Source organism: Diabrotica virgifera, chromosome 7 (genome assembly GCF_917563875.1).
Source record: "Diabrotica virgifera virgifera chromosome 7, PGI_DIABVI_V3a".
Classification (NCBI taxonomy): domain Eukaryota; kingdom Metazoa; phylum Arthropoda; class Insecta; order Coleoptera; family Chrysomelidae; genus Diabrotica; species Diabrotica virgifera.
The window spans coordinates 117,672,776-117,693,527 of NC_065449.1; the positions used below are offsets into that span (position 1 = coordinate 117,672,776).

General features: G+C 32.9%; 1 protein-coding gene across 1 annotated transcript in view; it reads right to left on the reverse strand.

The window, feature by feature from the left end:
* Window positions 1-1,482: 1,482 nt before the first annotated feature.
* The window catches only part of LOC114334013 (uncharacterized), a 306,742-nt gene continuing 287,472 nt past the window's right edge, over window positions 1,483-20,752 (reverse strand). The window contains exons 6-7 of the mRNA XM_050656931.1: window positions 8,599-8,812; window positions 1,483-1,766 (exon numbers count right to left, since the gene is read on the reverse strand). Coding sequence (XP_050512888.1) covers window positions 1,487-1,766; window positions 8,599-8,812 — 494 coding nt within the window. The 3' untranslated portion in view covers window positions 1,483-1,486. The remainder of the gene's footprint in view (window positions 1,767-8,598; window positions 8,813-20,752) is intronic.

Genomic DNA, 20,752 nt, shown 5'->3' on the forward strand with positions numbered 1-20,752 from the left:
TTTAAATATTTAGTTCGTCGAAGCGATTACGGCCCTAATTCAATACTCTTTCTACATACAAAAAGTGCACAACGTCCCTATAAAAGTTTTCACTTAAAAAATTTATTTCGTCGAAGCGATGACGGTCGCAATGACGGTCGATAATTTAATAATTTTTTCCATCCAAAAAGAGCACAACGTCCCTAAAAAAGTTTTTACTTCAAATGTTTATTTCGTCGAAACGATGACGGTCGCTTATTTATTACTTTTTCCCCATCCAAATTTAATAATTTTTCCCCATCAAAAAAGTGCACAACGTCCCTAAAGAAGTTTTCACTTCAAAAATTTATTTCGCCGAAGCGATGACGGTCGCGATGACGGTCGCTAATTTAATACTTTCTCCCTATCTAAAAAGTGTACAACGTCCCTAAAGAAATTTTCACTTCAAAAATTTATTTCGTCGGAACGATGACGGTCGCTAATTTACTAATTTTTCCCCATCCAAAAAGTGCACAACGTCCCTAAAGAAGTTTTCACTTCAGTACATATACGTACAAAATTTATTTCGCCAAAGAGATGACGGTCGCGATGAAGGTCGCGAAATAAATCCTTTTTCCCTATCGAAAAATAGGTTTTACATTTATTTTAAATTTAAATACTTCTATACAGTTTATGTATAGATACACATAATATAGATACGTACAAAATTTATTTCGTCGAAGAGATGACGGTCGCTATGACGGTCGCGAAATCAATCTTTTTTTCCCCATCCTAAAATAGGTTTTACATCTATGTTAAATTTAAATATTCTATACAATTTATATAATACATACAAATAATATATAGCATAAGCGATGACGGTCGCAATGACGGTCGTGAATTCAATGCTTTTTCCCTATCCAAAAATCGCACAACGTCCCTAAAGAAGTTTTCATTTCAAAAAATTTACGTAAAGGAAAATTGCAGAATTTGCCTGAAATACATAATAATCGACGTCATCAAAACTATGGGACGGATAATTGCAAACATAAAACCTCAGCTTAAATACACACGGTTTATATGCTTAGGCTTTGTACCGATGCAGGTGCCTTGCCAGCGCTAACGGCCCTGTAAAGCGCGCTTCCATGGGTACGATACCATTTGCTCCTCGGTAACTTAAAACACTGGGTTAAGGGTTTATTAGGTAAAACGCGGCGAAAACGTCCGCATATGTACAAAGCCTTAGAGTTTTATTTAATCTTTCACTGTTTAAAAAAAATTCAATATTTACGTTGATTTTTTAATAAGCGTATATATTTTGTTTTTAGACAGCTTTAATAGCGTCCAAAACTTCAAACTACTTTCAAAATAAGGTAGATTATTGCTACTCTCGTTTACGAACATTTGTAACTACATCCTATGTTATACAACGAAAATTTACTTCTAAATATAATCAGAATGCAACTTGATTATTGTAAATCGCTTTGTATGAAATTTTTAAAATTCTCAATATTGATTATTAACTGTATTATAGCTTCTCATCTTTAATGTTTGTACTAGTAGCTTCCGTTAACTGTTCGGCCTTCATTAACCTTTCCTTCAATTCCATATGTTTTTCAACTAATTCGTTTTTCTTGTTGTCAATTTTTTCTTCACTTTTTGTTCTGTCGCTCCACCATCTTTTAGTCTTTTCAACAGGTTTAACAGAAACAGGAACTTCGGCGTCATCTTCTTGCGGGATCCGTTCGTATTTATGACCTCTTCTCATAAGTGGTAATTCCAGTTGAGTTACAATTTTTTGTGCACATCTAAAAAAATAACCAGTTATGAACAACTAGAAAAAAACTAACAAGCAATAAAAAATCGGTACAGTAATAAACTTATACAATATTTTCTTTTGTAACCCTTTCATTGCTGACGAAATATCCCTAACTCAACCTGGATACTAATAACTCGATTCTTCGCTGCGTTTACATTGTAGTGTTTTGGTCGAGATGGCCCTGGAATTGCTTCATCCATAATTATGAATCTAAACAGATATTATAAAGACACTTTTATCTACGTACTCAATAGAAAGACAACTCTTTTCAAAGATTTTCAATCCTAATAGCAACATCAATAATATTGAAAAATATTAAAAACATTACTAAAAGATTTTTAAATTGAAAACTTATTGGTACATTTCCCTGGTGACACCTCCAAGGCTTCTACAATTTGCAAGCCAAATGGATGCTGCAGTGAAGACAAAAGGGAAAAAATTCTACATTATGCAATTCACAACCCCGTCTGCAGATTGGTAAAGTTCCAACGGAAAATGCACCTAGTTACTCCACTGAGTAATACTACTATAACATAAAAATGTATACCATTTTTATTCAATTGCAATGCGAGGCCAAAAATGTCTTAATTTTTACTTAGATTAGAGAGCGCAACCAGCACTCTTATCGACGATTTCACCTCTTGTTAGAGGCTCTTCAGAGAATGCATAGGCATAATAGAGAAAGCAACCTATGCATTCTCTGAAGAGCCTCTAACAAGAGGTGAAATCGTCGATAAGAGTGCTGGTTGCGCTCTCTAATCTAAGTAAAAATTAAGACATTTTTGGTCTCGCATTGCAACTGAATAAAAATGGTATACATTTTTATTTGACAACTCTTTTCATTCAAAGTCAAACAAATAGACCAGGACATTTAGCACTAAAAACACCGTAATAAATAGATTTTCACCACGGTCAGAAATTTTTCGTTTATTATAAATTAATAAATGAAAATAGTTTCTCTCCTTGTGGGATCGGTACTCACCGGAGGGACCGCAGACGTTCGGATACAATTAGCGTCTCTTTGAAAAGACAATGACGTCGACATTGCAAAGTAAAAAGACACTTATTTAACACACACACTACACATGACACTAGGTACCTAGCAAAAATTCACCGTACCTACCATGCCAATTGCCATTAGTTGTCGAGGCATTAGATAAAAAAAAATAGATTTTCAAATACAAAACCTAGAGATTTCCAACTTTTTGTATTGTGTAAGGTAGAAACTTCAATAAGTATACAAAAATGGGTGGGAACTTTAAAGTGCATAAAATGCGTCCTAAAGTACATAAACATTTTTTTTTTGGTTTATGGCATAGACTTGGGTGTCAATTAGCCAGTCACAACTTTTTTGTTTTCTATTCATACATAAAGAAGGCAATGAGGTCCTTAGAGTTCCATAGCAAACTCTTCCACAGCTCCCTACTCAGTTCAAAAGCTGCAGGTGGCCGCTATGGACTGTCCAAGTTGCTCACCACATTTTTCCATTATACATCTTCTTCTTCTTCTTGTTTCATATGTACATAATATATCAAATTATCAGGAATAATCAATTTAGAGGTTAATTTTAGTTTCAGAGGTAAATTTCATTAAACAATCATAATATATATTTTTGCTGTTCAGAGACAATAGACAGGATACATTGAAAGGTATAAAAACATTACATTTTATTAAATCTTCGATTAAATTATAGGTGTATGAAATGTATTTTGTGCACTCAAAGAAAGTGTGATTCAAATCACCCACCTTCTGACATTCAGTACAAAGATTTGAATCAAAAACTTTAATTCTTGCTAGATGTAGAGGGAAACATGCATGTCTAAACTTCATTCTGATTAATGTTGTTATATATCTTCGAGGTACTACATAATTTTTAAACCAATATATATTTGGAACAGAAGGTTGAATCAGTGAATACTGAGATTTGGATTGTTTACAAAGATCTTGCCATGACTGACCCCACTGATTTTTAACTCGATGCTTAATAGTGTTAACTAATCAGATATGCAAAACTTTGAAGTACCATACTCAATACCTTTTTTAGCCAAACTATCAACATATTCATTATACGTTAGTCCTATATGAGCCTTAACCCATAAAAAGTTCACTCTCCTTTTATTTTTATTAATTTTAAAAATGATTTTCTTAATTATTAGGATATAAATATTTGAATTTTTATTGGGAAAATCTATAGTTTGAATAGCAAGAAGAACAGAGAGTGAATCGGAAATAATTGTTGCAGATATACCTTCTGATTCTTTAAAATATTGCAGGGCCTCATAAATTGCTATGGCTTCAGCACTGAAGATCAGATACGCAATCAGAACGGACCACAGATGCACCTGGTGCCCAGGGTTATTGCTAAGGCATGATATCTGGAGTTTCGAGGAATTTCGGCACTAAATTTATGCAAGTATGTAGATTACTCAGAGAGAGGTTTTTTGGATGACTGAATACAAATACGTCATCAGAACCAACCTATGGAGCAGCTGGAATTTAGGGTAACTGCTGAGGCACGTCTTCTGGAGTCTCGTGATTTTTCGGCACTAAAGTAATACAAAAGATTACTCGGGAAGTTTTGTAAGTAAGTAAGTAAGTAAGTAAGGTATGCTTTATTGTCATAAAATTTTACCAATTTGTGGACAAAGCTTATACAAAATAAAAAAATACAATAAAAAACAATAAAAAACTACAGACAAAACAAAAACAGAAACCAAGTAAATGGCGTGAGTTATACTACTTAATATAATTTTACAGTTATTAAGTACACATTAAAAAATTAAAAATTTTGCAAACAATATGTATACAACGTCAGAGCAAAAAGGAGGCGAACAAGGAAAAGGGAAAGGGAAAGTAAATCAAAAGTTCTATGCCTTTGCAAATATGTACAAAAGTACTCGAAAGTAATAATCCTTCAAGTCAATTTGCTGAATTCAAATCGTTTATAAAAAAGTCATTCACTGTATAAAAAGCTCTCTCTAGCAAATAAGCTTTCAAGGCCTTGCGAAAAGCGGGAAATGCTGTAATAGATTTGATGTTAGATGGCAGGTGATTGTGCATTTTTCTCGAATTGTATAGTATAGAGCACTTAACCAGCTCAGACCGTGGGGTTGGCAGATAAAGATTATGCTCCACGTTTCTAAGGGGATAGTTGTGAGTGGGTCTCTCTGGACCTTTTGATGCATGTTTGCGGATTAAACAAACGGATTCAAAAACAAACAAAGAAGGAAGAGTTAATATTTTAAATTTTTTAAAGAATTCTTGGCAATGAACTCTGATATTGAGTCTCAGGGAGTAACGAAGAGCTCTCTTTTGTAGTTTAAAAATACGCTTAAATTGAGTCGCACAATACGTACCCCAGAATGGAAGGGCGTACCGAAGATGAGACTCAAAAAGGGCATAATAAACGGTCCTAGATGTTGACAAATTCATTTCCGTAGCAACTGATCTTAGCGCAAAACAAGCAGAACTTAATTTTTTGTGTAAGGCATCAATGTGCAAGTTCTATTTTAGAGACTTATCCACAATAAGCCCTAAGAACATCACCGATTCAACTACCTCTAGACTGTTGTTATTAAGTACTAAAGGTTGCATCATACTGTTGTAAGGTAGGACTTTGGTTTTAGAAACGTTAAAGGAGATTCGAGTCGCACCACGATTTAATGGTGACTAGGTCTGTAGCTATGGTATTACGAAGATCCATAATATCCGTGTTACTCCAAGTAATACTAGTATCATCTACAAAGAGACATATTTTACCTTTAATGTTCAGACTAGAGATATCATTTATGTATATCAGAAACAATATAGGGCCTAGAACTGAACCCTGAGGTACCCCACATTCTAATGGCATGCAAGAAGACGTCTTCGTGTCAACCCTTACAAACTGACTTCTTTTATTAAGATATGATTTAAGCCATTTAAAAGCCTTTCCCCTAAATCCATAGTGCTGTAATTTGTCAGTCAAGATGTTATGGTTTACACAATTTGGGGCAGCTGAACATGAATATGACATCATCATCGGCCCTTGGAACACCTAGTGCCTAGGGTGACTGATATGCGCGTCATGTTTAGGAATTTTGAGAGATTCTGGTTTTTGGAGGTCGGTTCTGATGTATTTTTGTTCACCAACCCCCAAAAACAAACCCATGAGTAATCTATTTGCATCAATTTAGTGCCGGAAAGCCTCGAACTTCCAAAACTCGACGTGCCTATTAGTCATCCTCGGTACTAGGTGCTCCGAGGGTCGGTTATGATACCATATTCGTGTTCAGAAACCCCAAAAACCCACCGAGTAATCTGTTTGTATCAATTTAGTTACGAAAACCCTCGAAACTCCAGAAGATGATGTGCCTCAGCAGTGACCCTGGACAACAGATGCTCCTGGAGCCGCTTCTCATAACTTATTCGTATTCAGCGATCTCAAAACCTCCGAGTAAGCTGTTTGCATCAATTCGATGCAAAGGTTCTGATTACGTATTCGTGTTCAGTGATCCCAAATCCCCTGATTAACAAAATATGGCCCTTAATATTATATTTATTTTGACATGTTCATGCACTTTTGGATGCATTTTATGCACTTTAAAGTCACATTTCCACCCATTTTTGTACAGTACACTTTATTCCTGACGTCATCCTCAACCCACTGCAAAATGTAAATTTCTAGGTGCTTTATTTGAAAATCGATTTATTTTATTCTAAATGCCCTGGTCTAAAATCTTCTTCCTTAGGTGTCGTGTCTTTATTCAAACGTTGGCCGTCATCATGTTTACAATTTCCTGAAATCTCTTTCTATCGGCTGCTGCGCGAAATAATTCTTCTACTGTGCAGCCACACCATTTTCTAATATTACGCAGCCATGAAAGTTTCTTTCGACCAATTCATCTCTTTCCTTCCACTTTTCCTTGTATTATAAGGCGAAGCAGATGGTATTTAGGTCCTCGAACTATATGGCCGAAGTATTCTGTTTTTCTCCTCTTTATAATGCTTATGAGCAGACGTTCTGAATTCATCGTTTGAAGAACATCTTCATTGGAAGTGCGCGAATCCCACGATATCTTTAGGATTCGTCGATAGCACCACAATTCGAATGCTTCTATTTTGTTTAGCATTGTGGTTTTTAACGTCCATGTCTCACAACCATACAATAAGATAGACCACACATAACACTTGAGGACCTTCTTTCGAATATTCATCGACAGGTTTCTGTTACATAAAACTGGTTTCCAGTTCATAAAAGCCTTCCGTGATATTTCGATCCTAGTTATTATCTCTTCATCTGAGTCACAATTTACATTTAAATAGCTGCCAAGTTCCAAGCTACTTGAAATGATTCACCCGTTCTAACTCCTCTCCATCAAGAGAAAGCTGACCCTGATCTATATTAATCTTTCCAACTACCATCCACTTTGTTTTTGAAATGTTGATTTTAAGGCCTCTCTGATAACTTCACTTTAAGGCTTCACTGACTAGATTTAGTAGTGTCTGAAGATCTTGTATATTTTTAACAAGAATTGCTGTATCGTCAGCGTATCTAATATTGTTGATACTTCTCCGCCTAGCCTTACTCCCTCTTGTCTGTCATCCAAAGCCTCCCTAAAGATTTCTTCAAAGTACAGATAAAAAAGGGTGGGTGATAAAACACAACCTTGTCGTACTCCACTTTTTATCGGTAGTTTTTCAGTACGACTGAAAATACTAAACTCTAAACTCTAAACTCTAAACTCTAAACTCTAAACTCTAAACTCTAAACTCTAAACTCTAAACTCTAAACTCTAAACTCTAAACTCTAAACTCTAAACTCTAAACTCTAAACTCTAAACTCTAAACTCTAAACGTATGTTGTGCATATCTGCATATGACGTCTGAAGCCGTCATGCGCACCTGACAATAGTAACGGTATGACGTCTTTAGGCGTTATCAGCATTCAAAGGGTTAAGTACCTACGCATATCGTAAAAAAGTATTAAAGGAAACTCAAATTTTTTTAAATACAGTAGAGAAGTATGACTTAAGAATACTCTCAGGAATGAGACTCACTTTTAAACCAGTAATGTTGCAAATACAAAGTAAGATGGCATTGGTTCGCTGGTAAATAATAATAATAAGTGACGATCAACCTCTCACCAACTTGTTACCTGGTTTTCAAGCGGAGATCTGTATACTCTCCTTAACAATATAAATATTATCTTTTAACATAGACGTGTCATTTTGTTAATTAATTCTAATAATTTGATTATGTAATTTATAAGATTTTTGACCCCATTCTGTGGCTAGTTCCATCTGCTGATGCCTAGACGTTCTCACTGATGATGGTTCGATAGGACTAAAAACGTTTTGAATTTTATAAATCCATTTGGATATTTTAAAACATTTTTTTATTAAAAATTATAATATTATACCATTTTACATTGGAAGTGTTCTACTTCAATCGTAAGTTTTCAAAGCTATGGTATACAGCGAACTACGGGTATGTCTTTAAAATTTTTTGATTAGGTAAGGTGGCATGGTAAGATGGTTATCATTGTGTTGCACAGATTAATTGGTAGGTAATAGGTAGGAATACATATTGCTAAAGTTTTGATGTTTTGAAGTTTATCATCCACAATAGCCCGTGTAGTGGCTGATGTTGCTTGATCAATTATGCAATGTATATCTTCGTTATTCTCTGCTTTTGTTGTTATTTAGACTCACAAGTACTTAAAGGTTTCAGTTGATTTTATAGTTCTGTTTTAATTTGTAGGTTTTATGACTAAACAAAATCGAGAAAATTTTTTAAAAGGTACAGCCAGAAAAGCATACACTCATTGACATTTTACTTGCCTGATCCTTGTAGAAGCCGGAGGAGCAGTATGCAGAGGACTTTGTCCTGGCATTTCTTTTATTGGAGGTAGACGGTTAACATGATTTTTCTCAGGCCTGCAATAATCTTGTATTTTTATTTTCATTGCGTGTTCTTGAGAACGTTTAATCGCTCCTGTATGAGGTTGTCTAGGATATGCTCCTAGACATCGACCACTGCAACATGGAGCACTTTCTAAAACAGAAAATTTTAACCTTAGTTGCTTCCACAAATAATAGCCAATAGTGAAATGTGAATTAATATTAAAAACTAAATGAACTATATAAAAAAAACTTATTCATATTAAAAGGTATACGGAAAGAACAAGCAAAAATTGTTTATCAGTGAAATATTATTTTAATGTTGTTAAACAATAAGGGCACCCGAAGTCCCATTATGTCGCATAGCTCTGCGAGCAAAGCACTTAGAGACCTAATTTTTGTTTTATTTTGAAATTAAATATGATTGTTTAGTACCGCGTAGATTTTTGTAAAATTAGAGTGAAGGTAACATTTATTTTAAAATTCTTTAAAATAAATGTTACCCATTTATTTAAAACATTTATTTTTTAAATAAATTTTTTTACTCTTACAAAAAAACCCAAAAATGTTTATATTTTATTTTTTATTTTACTTGTTTTTGTACATTTTTCAATAAAACTTTATGCGGGACTTGATATTGTCTATCTACAACTACTGTAAAAATTTGTACCTGCTATCATCTACGGATCCCGAGATATTTGACATCAAAAGTTAAAAAACCTAGTATTCGGGAAATTGCAAAAATATAAAACACTCTAATATGCTATAAAGAAAGCTACCGGTACCAGTGGGTCAACCAAGAAGGGTTTTGGGGGTTAAAGCACCCCATTTGGATGTACTTTGAGCTTAATCCATAAGTTTTAACCCCACCCCCCTTGGGTCATCCTGTATACGCCGTTGACCGGTACACGGTAAGTTGAGTGCGGATGTAAAAAAAAGTAATTTTGTAGCCATGGATATCTTCTACTATATGTGTTATACATATATCGTTGGAAAGAGAAAATTTCAGAGAATAATTTAATGGTACATTTAAACTATTAATTTCTAAGACCAATGTATTTGTTATTGCTATTTTTAGTATTAAAAAATTTAAATTAAATTATTTTTTATTTAATAATTTTTTAAATCAATTTTTGCGCGTCCCTCGTTATTGTCTTGGGCATTTTTATCATATTCTTGATCTAGGAATATAATTTGTGGATCCACATTTTCTTAAAACTTTTTCGTTTATATTATTGTATTTAATTTGATTCATGGAGGAATTAATCTTTTTACCACTTTCTCGTCCTCTAGTCTGATTTTGATTGTATTTTAATATTCTTACCTATTTTAATGTTTTTTTGTATGTCTCGTGATTTATCTAGTGATCCCTGTTTTTAGTTATGTATTTTTTTACCTACTTCGCTCTGCAGAATGTCATTGGCAATAAAATTATAATTAATCCCCTCTATCGGATTCGGACATATTGAGTATACGCTGAGTAAGAATTAGCAACTCAGATGAATAGCAATCAAAATGTAATTCCGTACAGGTTGGAATAAATTTTATATCAAAGTTTAGATGAAAACACAGGATATTTTCAAGAAATTATATGATATACCGGGTGTCCCGAAAAGATTGGTCATAAATTATACTACAGATTCTGGGGTCAAACATAGGTTGATTGAATTTCACTTACCTATATACAATAGTGTACACAAAAAAAGTTACAGCCCCTTGTATTGAAGTTATAAAATGAAAATCAATTTTATTTTCATATATCGAAAACTCTTAGAGATTTTTCATTGCAAATGGACATGTGGCATTCTTACCGCAGCAGCATCTTAAATAAAAATTAAAGTAAAATTTGGTACTCCATAAAGATTTTATGGGGGTTTTGTTCTCTTAAACCCTCCTAAACTTTTGTGTACGTTCCAATTTAATTATTAGTGTGGCACCATTAGTTAAACACACTGTTTTTAAAACATTTTTGCCCCTTAGGAATTTTTCGATAAGCCAGTGTTTATCGAGATATTGTGAATATTTATCGAATCCACCACATATTTGTATATGGTTAAGCACGATTATAGAGTATTTCTATATGGTTAATAATCTGAAAATGTATTTATAATTTACATTTTTAGGTGCATTTTGAAAAAGGAGGCACAGCCAGGGCCGCGTTTAGGTAAATTGACGCCTTAGACAATTCTATAGTAGCCGCCCTTCAAACATGTACCATTTTTGCGAAAAAAAAATTGCAGAAATTTTTATTTAAATAAGAATACACTAAAAATGGATTTAAACTAAGATGTTTATATACCTATACTTAAAAACATTTTTTTTAACAGAAAAATTGTCATTCCAGTTCGATCACATCAGAGACTTTCTTTCAAAAAGAGGCTTTTCAAAAAAAAAATTTTTTCTTGACAAAATCGACAAATTTTTATAACACGTTCTTGCGTCATACTTGATGGGAAGTTATTTTTAATTCTTGACATTTTCTAAAATGATTTTTCAGTGGATACGTTGGCAACTGGGATGCACAAATAATTGTGCAAAGCAATGTCAAAATTAGGGAAAATACCTTTCAATTCACTAAGTGCAGGTTTTCACCTCCGATTTAATTGAACCTCCATCGATTTTCATGAAAATTGGTAAGTAGTTAGAGCAGAGGTTCCCAACTAGTATGCCATGGCACACTGGTGTGCCCTGAAGTCCCTGTAGGTGTTCCGCGAAATTTGATTATACTCACTATCATTATAGAGATTATTTATCCAAGTGTGCTGTGGCTGAACCAGTTTTTAAGTTAGTGTGCCTCAAGCTAAAAAACATTGGAAACCGCTGAGTTAGAGGATACCTCAATAAAGCTGACGTGATGCCAACTTGCGCCTTTGCCGTGGTGTTGGATGCCACCCCTTCTCGGGGTGAAAATTTTTTTAATAATACCATAAATCGATAGAGAGACAAATTCTAGCAAAATTTGTTATATAAAGTTATTATTATAAATCAATATTTTTTGAGTTATTAAAGATCAACAATTTTATTTTTTCGTAAATAAATGCATATTTTAAAGCTGTTTTTCACGTATAGCTAAAAAACTGTAAGCTTTTACAAACAAGTTATTTTTACCAAAATTGAATATAATGAAAAGCTGAATACACCCATCACTTAAAGAACTAAAATAATGTTAATTCAAAGTGAGTTATGGGTAATTGAATGTATATTTTTTTCGACGAGCACTCAAATCTAAATATTCAAGCTTAAATATCGGGAAAACGATGCATTTTATAAAATATACCTGCTAAGCACTTGTCAAAGTACTTCGGAGTACCTATCAAATGAGCTGCAGTAGAAGGTAATAGCATCACAATTAAGCACGTTATGATGAAAATAAGAAAATCCTTTGGAACTTTTTAGGAAAAAGTGAAAAATAAAAATTTATTATTTTCCAAAAAAATAAAAATTTATAGTAATCCATAGAAGAATTTCTTTATATTAGCATAAGTAATGATTTAAACAATTTTGAACGATTTAGAATGCATATTTTTGAAAAAAAGATTTAATTTAAAAACAATCAGAATTTATAAGATTATCGTAATTTTCATTTTCTTTTGATAACTCCAAAAATACTCAATATACGTAAAAAGTGATATATGTATAACCAAATTTTACTTTTTTCTGTATCAAATATTTTACTTTTTACTATTTCTGTAGGGTAAAAAATAACCGAGATAGAAACGTTTAAAGCTTAAATTTTGCTGCGAGAACCATGTAACCAGGGCCATTTAACCTTTTATTTTTAAAAAAGTAAGGGGTTCAAAAGATTAAATTCAACGTGTTTTAGTAGCCATTAAAATGAACTTTCAAATAGTTTTCAGGCAAACCTGATATCGTAGAAATTAACGGAATTATTTAAAAAAAACAATAACTTTTTTGTAAAAATTTGTAAATGATACATTTTGAAAAATATTTGGTGCACACATTTTAATGCTATCTACTTGTTCGGGGCTCATGTGATAGATATTTTTAAGTACTTTGACAAATGTTTAAGAATGTTATGTTTTATATAAAATGCATCATTTTCCCGTTATTTATGCTTGAATACTTAGATTTGGGCACTCGCCGAAAAAATATACTTACATTCAATTAAGTACCTATAGCTCACTTTTAGTTAACATTAAAAGGTTTTTCCAGTAAGGAGTTTATTACATTTTTTATTAGCTTCAACTTTTGTAATAATAACTTTTTTGCAAAATCTTTGTGTAATAAAATTTTAATAACTTTATGTAACAAATTTTGCTTAGAATTTGTCCCTCTATCGAATTCTGAGGATATTTTTAATAAAATAATTTTCACCCCAGAGAAGGGGTGGTAATCACTCCCAGGGTAAAAGCGCAAGTTGACCCAATGTCACCTTTGTTCCTTGAGATATCCTCTAACCACTCACCAATTTTCATGAAAATCGATGGAGGTTCAATGAAATCGGAGGTAATAGCTCATATCCACCTTCAGTGACTGCACTAACTCTTCTTTAAATATTAAGATATGTCAATTGGTGATTTTATTGTGGTATCCAAATGACGCTTTAAGTGAATGCATTCATGTATGAATGATGTATCTTGGTCGTCTTTATTTTGTATCAGATTTTCAGCTTCTTTAATAATTTCTTCATTGCTTAATCTTAGCAAATCTGTTAATAACACGAAAACGTTGATAAATAAGTCGATAAGATTCCAGACGTCTATTCAGGTCTCCTATCAGAGTGTCGATTATAATATAGAATGTGTGGATTTTCATCTCATCACTAGCTGAGAAGCTCGTCAAAATGAATTTTACTTTTTTCTTTCTTTCTTATTTCTTTATATGTTTTATTTGGGCACAATTTTTTGGCTTCCTTGCGTTAAGAGCATACAGTAACGATCAACAGGTAGCAACAAACGCGGTCCAAGGTTGCGGCTGTAATTTTGAATATTTTGTCGAGATATTTGGCACACAACATATTCGTAATATAATAAAGAATGGCGGTAAAGAGCTCGATTTCAGAAATATGCTAGTATGTGGCAAATAAAATATTGCAAAAAGGAGTCTGTACCACCATTCGGAAAGACAAAAAAATACACTTTTTTTTAAATAAACTTTTTTATCCCATGCCTAGATTTTGTGTCACATTGGATCTACTAAAAATCGATTTTCTATAACTAGAAATCGAACGTGACTGACTCGGCAACATTTCGCGCCTATGAGTATAAAAATTATTGTTTTTGACAGTATAAATGTCACTGCCAGTGTCCAATTACCGACGCATTGTTGTCTCACTGTTGAAAGTTCGCAGAACTTTAGAAAAACAGAAATATTGATTACTCCTTAAGTAATTTGAAAGACTCTGTCATACTCTTTATTGACAGAACCCAGATCCATAATTTTTATATACAAATATTTTTTGTACAGTATTTTTGCCGCCCTCTCATAATGTGCCGCCTTAGGCAACTGCCTATATAGCCTAATGGATAAAGCTGCCCTTGGCACAGCTCGATAAAACGTAACTTATCAAAAAAAAAACTACCAAGCAAAAAAGTTTTAAAAATACTGTGTTGAACTAATGGTACCACAATAATAATTTAATTGGAAGGTACACAAACATTTGGGAGGATTAATGGAACAAAACTCCCATAAAATTTTTATGTAAATATATTAAAAAAGAAGCCGAATCTCGATAAAAACTCGCTTATCGAAAAAATACTAAGAGGCAAAAAAGTTTTAAAAACGTTGTGTTTAACTAATGGTATCACAATAATAAACTAATTGGAACGAACACCCCCATAAAATTTTTATGGGGTGGACAAATCTCACTATAATTTTGTTTTAAGATGACCCTGCCATAAGAATGATACATGTCCATTTTCAATAAAAACTCCTTAATAGTTTTCGATATATTGAATAAAATCGATTTTCATTTTGTAACTTCAAAGGGCTGTAACTTTTTTTACGAGCATATATTTTGTACTAAGGTAAGTTAGGTCCAATCGAACTATTTTTGACTCCAGAATGTGTGGTATAATTTATGACCAGTCTTTTCGGGACACCCTGTATATTAGGGTATCATTGTTTAAATAATGAAAATTGGCCATTTTTTGCAAAAACATTGCTTTTTTAACTGCTGCAGTATTTGACGTTTTTATGAAGGTTTTTGAGACTTTTTTCTCCAAAGCTGAAGATATAACATTTACTAAATTAAATTTGACCCTTAACTTAATATAGAATAATTATGCTGGAATTCAAATTTTTCAAAAAATTATTACTTGCATTAAAAATATGCACCACAATAGTTATTTATTATATACCTTAGTGTTAAAAGTACAATTTTAAGGCACGCATGTGAAGGTTTGCAGAATGAGCAAAGCGAATTCTGCAATTCACATGAGTGCCTTAAAAATGTACTTTTAACACGTATATCATACAATATTTTTCTACAAACGTGTTAAAAATGTAATAATTCAGTTTAAATTAAATTTATTCACAATTAATATTAATGTTAATAAATGAAAATATATATAAATATTTTGTTGTTTGCTTTCAAAATTTGACATTTTACTTTTAACTGCAGTGCCTTAAAATTTTTAAAGCACCCAGTGCTTTAAAGTGACATTTTTAAGGATCCTATAGAGTGCTAAAATAGTTATTTATGAAACAGTTCGAGAAGTATGCTTTTTGCGAACGCACGCGATTTTTAGAGCACAAGCGACAACGGAGCGAGTGCTATACATCGCGTAAGTTCGCAAAAAGTACTTCACGCACAGTTTCATACAATATTTTATCTACGATAAACAAATAAAAAAATTGTAACTCTTCGTCACTGCAATTAATTTCTATTCTACAATTTTTAGAACTTTGACATTTAAAAATCCTAACTACTTTCAAACCACAAAACTGTCAAAAATTTTGTTGTAAGTCATTGCTCATATTGTCATCACCATGACAACGCGAAAGTTAAGGATATTTGATTATATGAAAGTGTGCCAAAAAATACATTAATACTGTGCGAAAAATTAAATCCCATTTAAAATACATTGTTATTTCACGCACACTTTAAACCCTTCACGCACTGCTATCTATAATGAAAGTTTTCACAAACAAAAAACTTATACATAATATGACATAGAGTAGATAAATTGCATTTTAACACGTTTGTAGAAAAAATATTTTTTCCACCTACCTCTACCGAAAGTATACTTTTCCGGACCTGATTGTAGGTAGCAAAGTTGTACTTTTCCTCCCTAGGGAGGAAAAGTAAAAGTGACGTCATGGTATTTCATTCATCAGATATAACTTATTGACGCCCTGTACAATATCTATTTTCTATTATGTAAGTATCTATACATTTTAAAGTTTAATTATAAAACACCCTGTATTTTGCAGAATGGTAAAAACAGTAAATTGTTATTTTGATTTAACAATGTTTACATTAATAATTTGACTAAAAATTTGACAGTTTACAGATATATTGTACCTAGTTGTTAGTTTTAGTTTTAATAAATTTTGTTGGTTAGTTACATAAATAAATTAAGTAAAAATGAAAAATGACTTGTTATTAATTTGAGGAAGGTGGAAAAGCCATGTATAACATATGAGTAAAGTGCCTTTTCCTCCATTGAATGATTACTGCCCTCCGCTACGCGTCGGGCAGTAAACTTCATTCTCGGGACGAAAAGTAGCACTTTCCTCCCTTGTTATACAAATAGCTATATTTTGAAGAATAAGTTTCGCTATGGTACCACTAAAATGGAAAAGAACTTGAAAAATATTCAATAGTTTATGAGATATTTAATTTGTTTTAATTGTTAATGTTACTACAGCGGACTCTCTCTATAACGAACACGGTTATTACGAGGTTTCGCTTATAACGAGGTACACTACACGTCCCATGAAATTCCTTTTGAACAGTAAAACCTCTATAACGAGGCATATTTGGTTATAATGAGGAAAAATGAAACCGTAAAATTATGTATCTTTAACTGTTTTTGGCGCTGTAATGGCTATAAATAAAAACCCCAACTTCCTGTATACAAAAATCCCCAACATCTGTGGGGTTATCGAGGATAGTGCTGTAATAAAATCCACCGCCTATAATAAACTTCTTCCAGTTCTGTTTATTTATCGACCTATATTAAATATTGTAAGAAAATTTACAATTATTTATCACGGCGAAGCCTTATTGTTGAGGAAACAATATTTAGCATTCTTATATTGCTCCGAATGGCTTCACTATAGGAAGTTAATGTTTTAGAAAACTATATATTTATATGTATGCACAATATTATTGTTGTCTGATATAACGAGATCCACTTATAACGAGGTAATTAGTCCGCCATTTCAGTTCTCCTTATAGAGGGCGTCTACTGTATTTTTTCTGAATTTTTAAAACTTGTAATAACATGGAAAAATTCATAAAATATTTGCGAGAAAAATTGGACAGAATGGAAGCAAGGGATAAAAGGATAGAACAAAAATTGGATCGAATCCAAGAAGTGCTTAAGAATTAAGAAATCAAAACCAGGAGCTCAAAAGAGAAAATATGCTACTAAAGCAAGAAATAAACCAACAGAGAGATAGAATGGAGAAAATCGAGAGAGAGAGGTGAAGAGAAAAAACTTATGTACGGTCTTGAAGAAACAGAAAATGAAGATACCAAAATGTTGTCAAACAAAGTGCAGGAAGTCATGAACAAAAGGAAGTACATTGCAGAGCAGACTAAGAGACAACAGAAATTAGAAGATTAGGCGGTAAAACTAACAACTCTGAAAGACCGGTCCTTGTTGAGCTAACAAGTGGAAGTAAAAAAATGGAAATCCTAAAGTCAAGCGGGAAATTAAAAGGAACAAAATGGTTCGTGAATGAGGATTACCCAAAAACCAGCTTGGAACAAAGAGAAATACTTTTAAAGCACATGAAAGAAGCAAGAGCCAAAGGATATAATGCGAAGATTAAACATGACAAGCTAATAATAAACGGAGATGAATACGGAATAGAAGAAATCAAAACATGTAATACTCCAACGGATGAAAGAAGAAAGGAAAATATTCTAGAAACACCCATAGATAAAATTAGAGCCAGAACAAGGAGTGATAGATCCCCACACAGGGAAAATGACCAAAGAGAAAAAATGATAATAGTAACCCATCCAGCAAAAAAACTAAGATTAAAACCAGAACAACATACGGAGGCAACATCGCGCGAAACGGATATGAGTATGGTTTTGTAAACAAGTAAAATAGACAAGGTGGGGAGAAATAGGGCTAATAGCAAGAAAAAAGAAACAGAAACAGAACTTGGATATCAATAGAAGGGGAAATTGATACAAGAGAAAACATATTTATAGGTTGTTTGAATGTACGAACAATGACGGAAATAAGTAAAGCACATCAGATAGCAACAGAAATGGGTAGATACAACATAAGCATATTAGGGATCAGTGAAACTAGATGGAATGGGTCAGGACGAATCCAAATACAGTGTGGAACTACTGTCATCTTTCCTGGCAAGGAAGATATAAACTCAGACAAAGAAAAAGGGGTGGCATTAATGTAAAATAAAGCACCGGCCCAAGCTTTGGTGGAGTGGGAAAATGTTTCTGAGAGAATTATATGGGGAAGATTTCGAAGCAAATTTAGAAACTTAATAATAATTAATGTGTATGCTCCTTGTTGCTATCAACAAGAAGATGTAACATGGAAGAGTTCTACGACCAGATGTATATGTTGCTAGCAAAAATACAAAAAACATACAAACGGGATATAAAAATCGTTTTGGGGGATTAGAACGCCAAAGTAGGATCTAATAATAATGGAAAGGAACATGTAATGGGGAATCATGGCATGGGACAAAGGAATAACAATGGCCCGAGATTAATAAAACTTTGCTCGACAAATGATTTGATGATTGGGGGAACATTATTTCAACATAAAGGTATCCATAAAACTACACGGACGTCGCCAGGAGGGAAATTTAAGAACCAAATTTACCACATATTCATTGAAAAGAAGTGGAAAAATTCCTTACAAGATGTGAGAGCAATGAGAGGAGCCGATTGTGCATCAGACCACGAATTAGTGAGAGCACAAATAAAAATTAGCCTCAGAGCTAACTATAAATCAAACAAAAACATAGAAAATTCAATACAAATAAATTAAAAGACTCTAGTATAACAAACAAATACCAAGAAACGTTGGAGAGGCATGTGGGAAACTTGGAACAAGTAGGAAAATCTAGCATTGAAGGTATATGGGAAATATATAAAAACGCGTACATGGAAGCAGGGAAAGAGATATTAGGGTACAAGGGGAAAGCTGATCAACCATGGATAATGCTGGACACTAAAACAAAAATCAAGGAAAGAAGAGCAATCAAAACCGAATTGATGAGAACAACAAACCCAATAAAACGAAAAGAACTACAGGGAAAATACACGACAAAAAAAGAAGTTAAAAAACAAGATAGAACAGATAAAAGGCTGTATATGGAACAAATGGCAGAAAAACAGAGGAAGCAGTGAGAATACATGACACAAGGGCACTTTACTCAATAACAAAAGAAATTAAAGGGGGTAAGAACAAGCAAAGAACGAAACTAATAAGAAAAGAAGAAGAAACACTCATAACTCAAAAAGAAATCGCACAAAAATGAACACAATTCTTCGCAGAACTCTATGAAGAAGGAATTGAATCACAAATAGAGATGGAAGAAACAGAGAGAGACGAAACATTAATTATTAGAAAAGATTAATTTACGAAGGACGCAATAAGGTATGCTGTAAATCTTTTAAAAAACGACAAAGCGGCTGGTGTTGATGGAATTCCCGCAGAACTTATTAAATCACACTTAAACTTCTCAGTGGATATGTATTACTTACTATTTAAAAAAAATTTGATCGAGGAAAAGATACCAAAAAATTGGAGTGAAGGAGTTATAATAAAGCTATAAAAGAAAGGAAATCTCACACTATTCGAAAACTGGAGACCAATCACTCTTCTCACTGTAGCTACCAACATAATGGCCAGAATAATATTGGAGAGAATTAAACATCCCATAAATAAAAAATCAAGAATTAACGAAATATGATTCAGACCGAACAGTTCCTGTATTGACCATATTAATACCCTAATAATCATCCTGGGACAATCAGCGGAAATGAATCAGGAAGTTTATATTAACTTTGTAGGCTTCAAAAAAGCGTTTGATTCAATAAATCGTAATATGACGTGGAAGATATTAAAACTCTATGGAATACAAGACAAATATATAAGAGTAATAAGGCTTTTCTACGACAAATGTTTTGCTAGAGTTGAACATGAAGGAGAACTATCCCAACAAATAAGCATCAAAAAATGAGTAAGACAGGGTGTGCCTTGTCACCGACGTTGTTTATAATAGTCATAGATTGGATAATGAAACAAATTGAAGATAAAAAAACAGGTATACAATGGTCACTATTTAAAAAACTAGAGGATCTACAGTTTGCTGAGGACATATGCTTCATAACATCAAACAGACAAGACATACAAAACAAAATTACCAGATTGAACAATATAGCAAAAGCAACCGGCTTAAAAATAAATCCCAAAAAACAAAAATATTATCAAATGGCGAAACGAACGGAAATAATTATATATTTAGAAGGGAAACAAATAGAAGAAGTAAAAGATTTCTGTTATTTGGGCAGTCTGGTAAACACAACATGAGGCACAGAAAAGGACATAACACAAAGAATAAGCTTGGCACAAAACGCTTTCAACTCTTTACGCAAGATATGGGCCTCGACAAACATCAGCAGAAGAACAAAGCTACGATTATTTGAAACTAATGTAAAGTATGTCCTGTTATATGGAGCAGAACCACGGAAACTCCATAAAGAATTCTTTCAGAAAATACAATCCTTCATTAACAGGTACCTACGTATTACACTGAGAATATTTTGGCCAAACAAAATCACTAATGACGAATTGTGGAGAATAACAAATGAAGAAAGGATAGAACATAAAATTAAAAATGGGAAATGAAAGTGGATAGGACACACCTTACGAAAACCGGCAACAAATATTGCTAGACAAGCTCTACATTA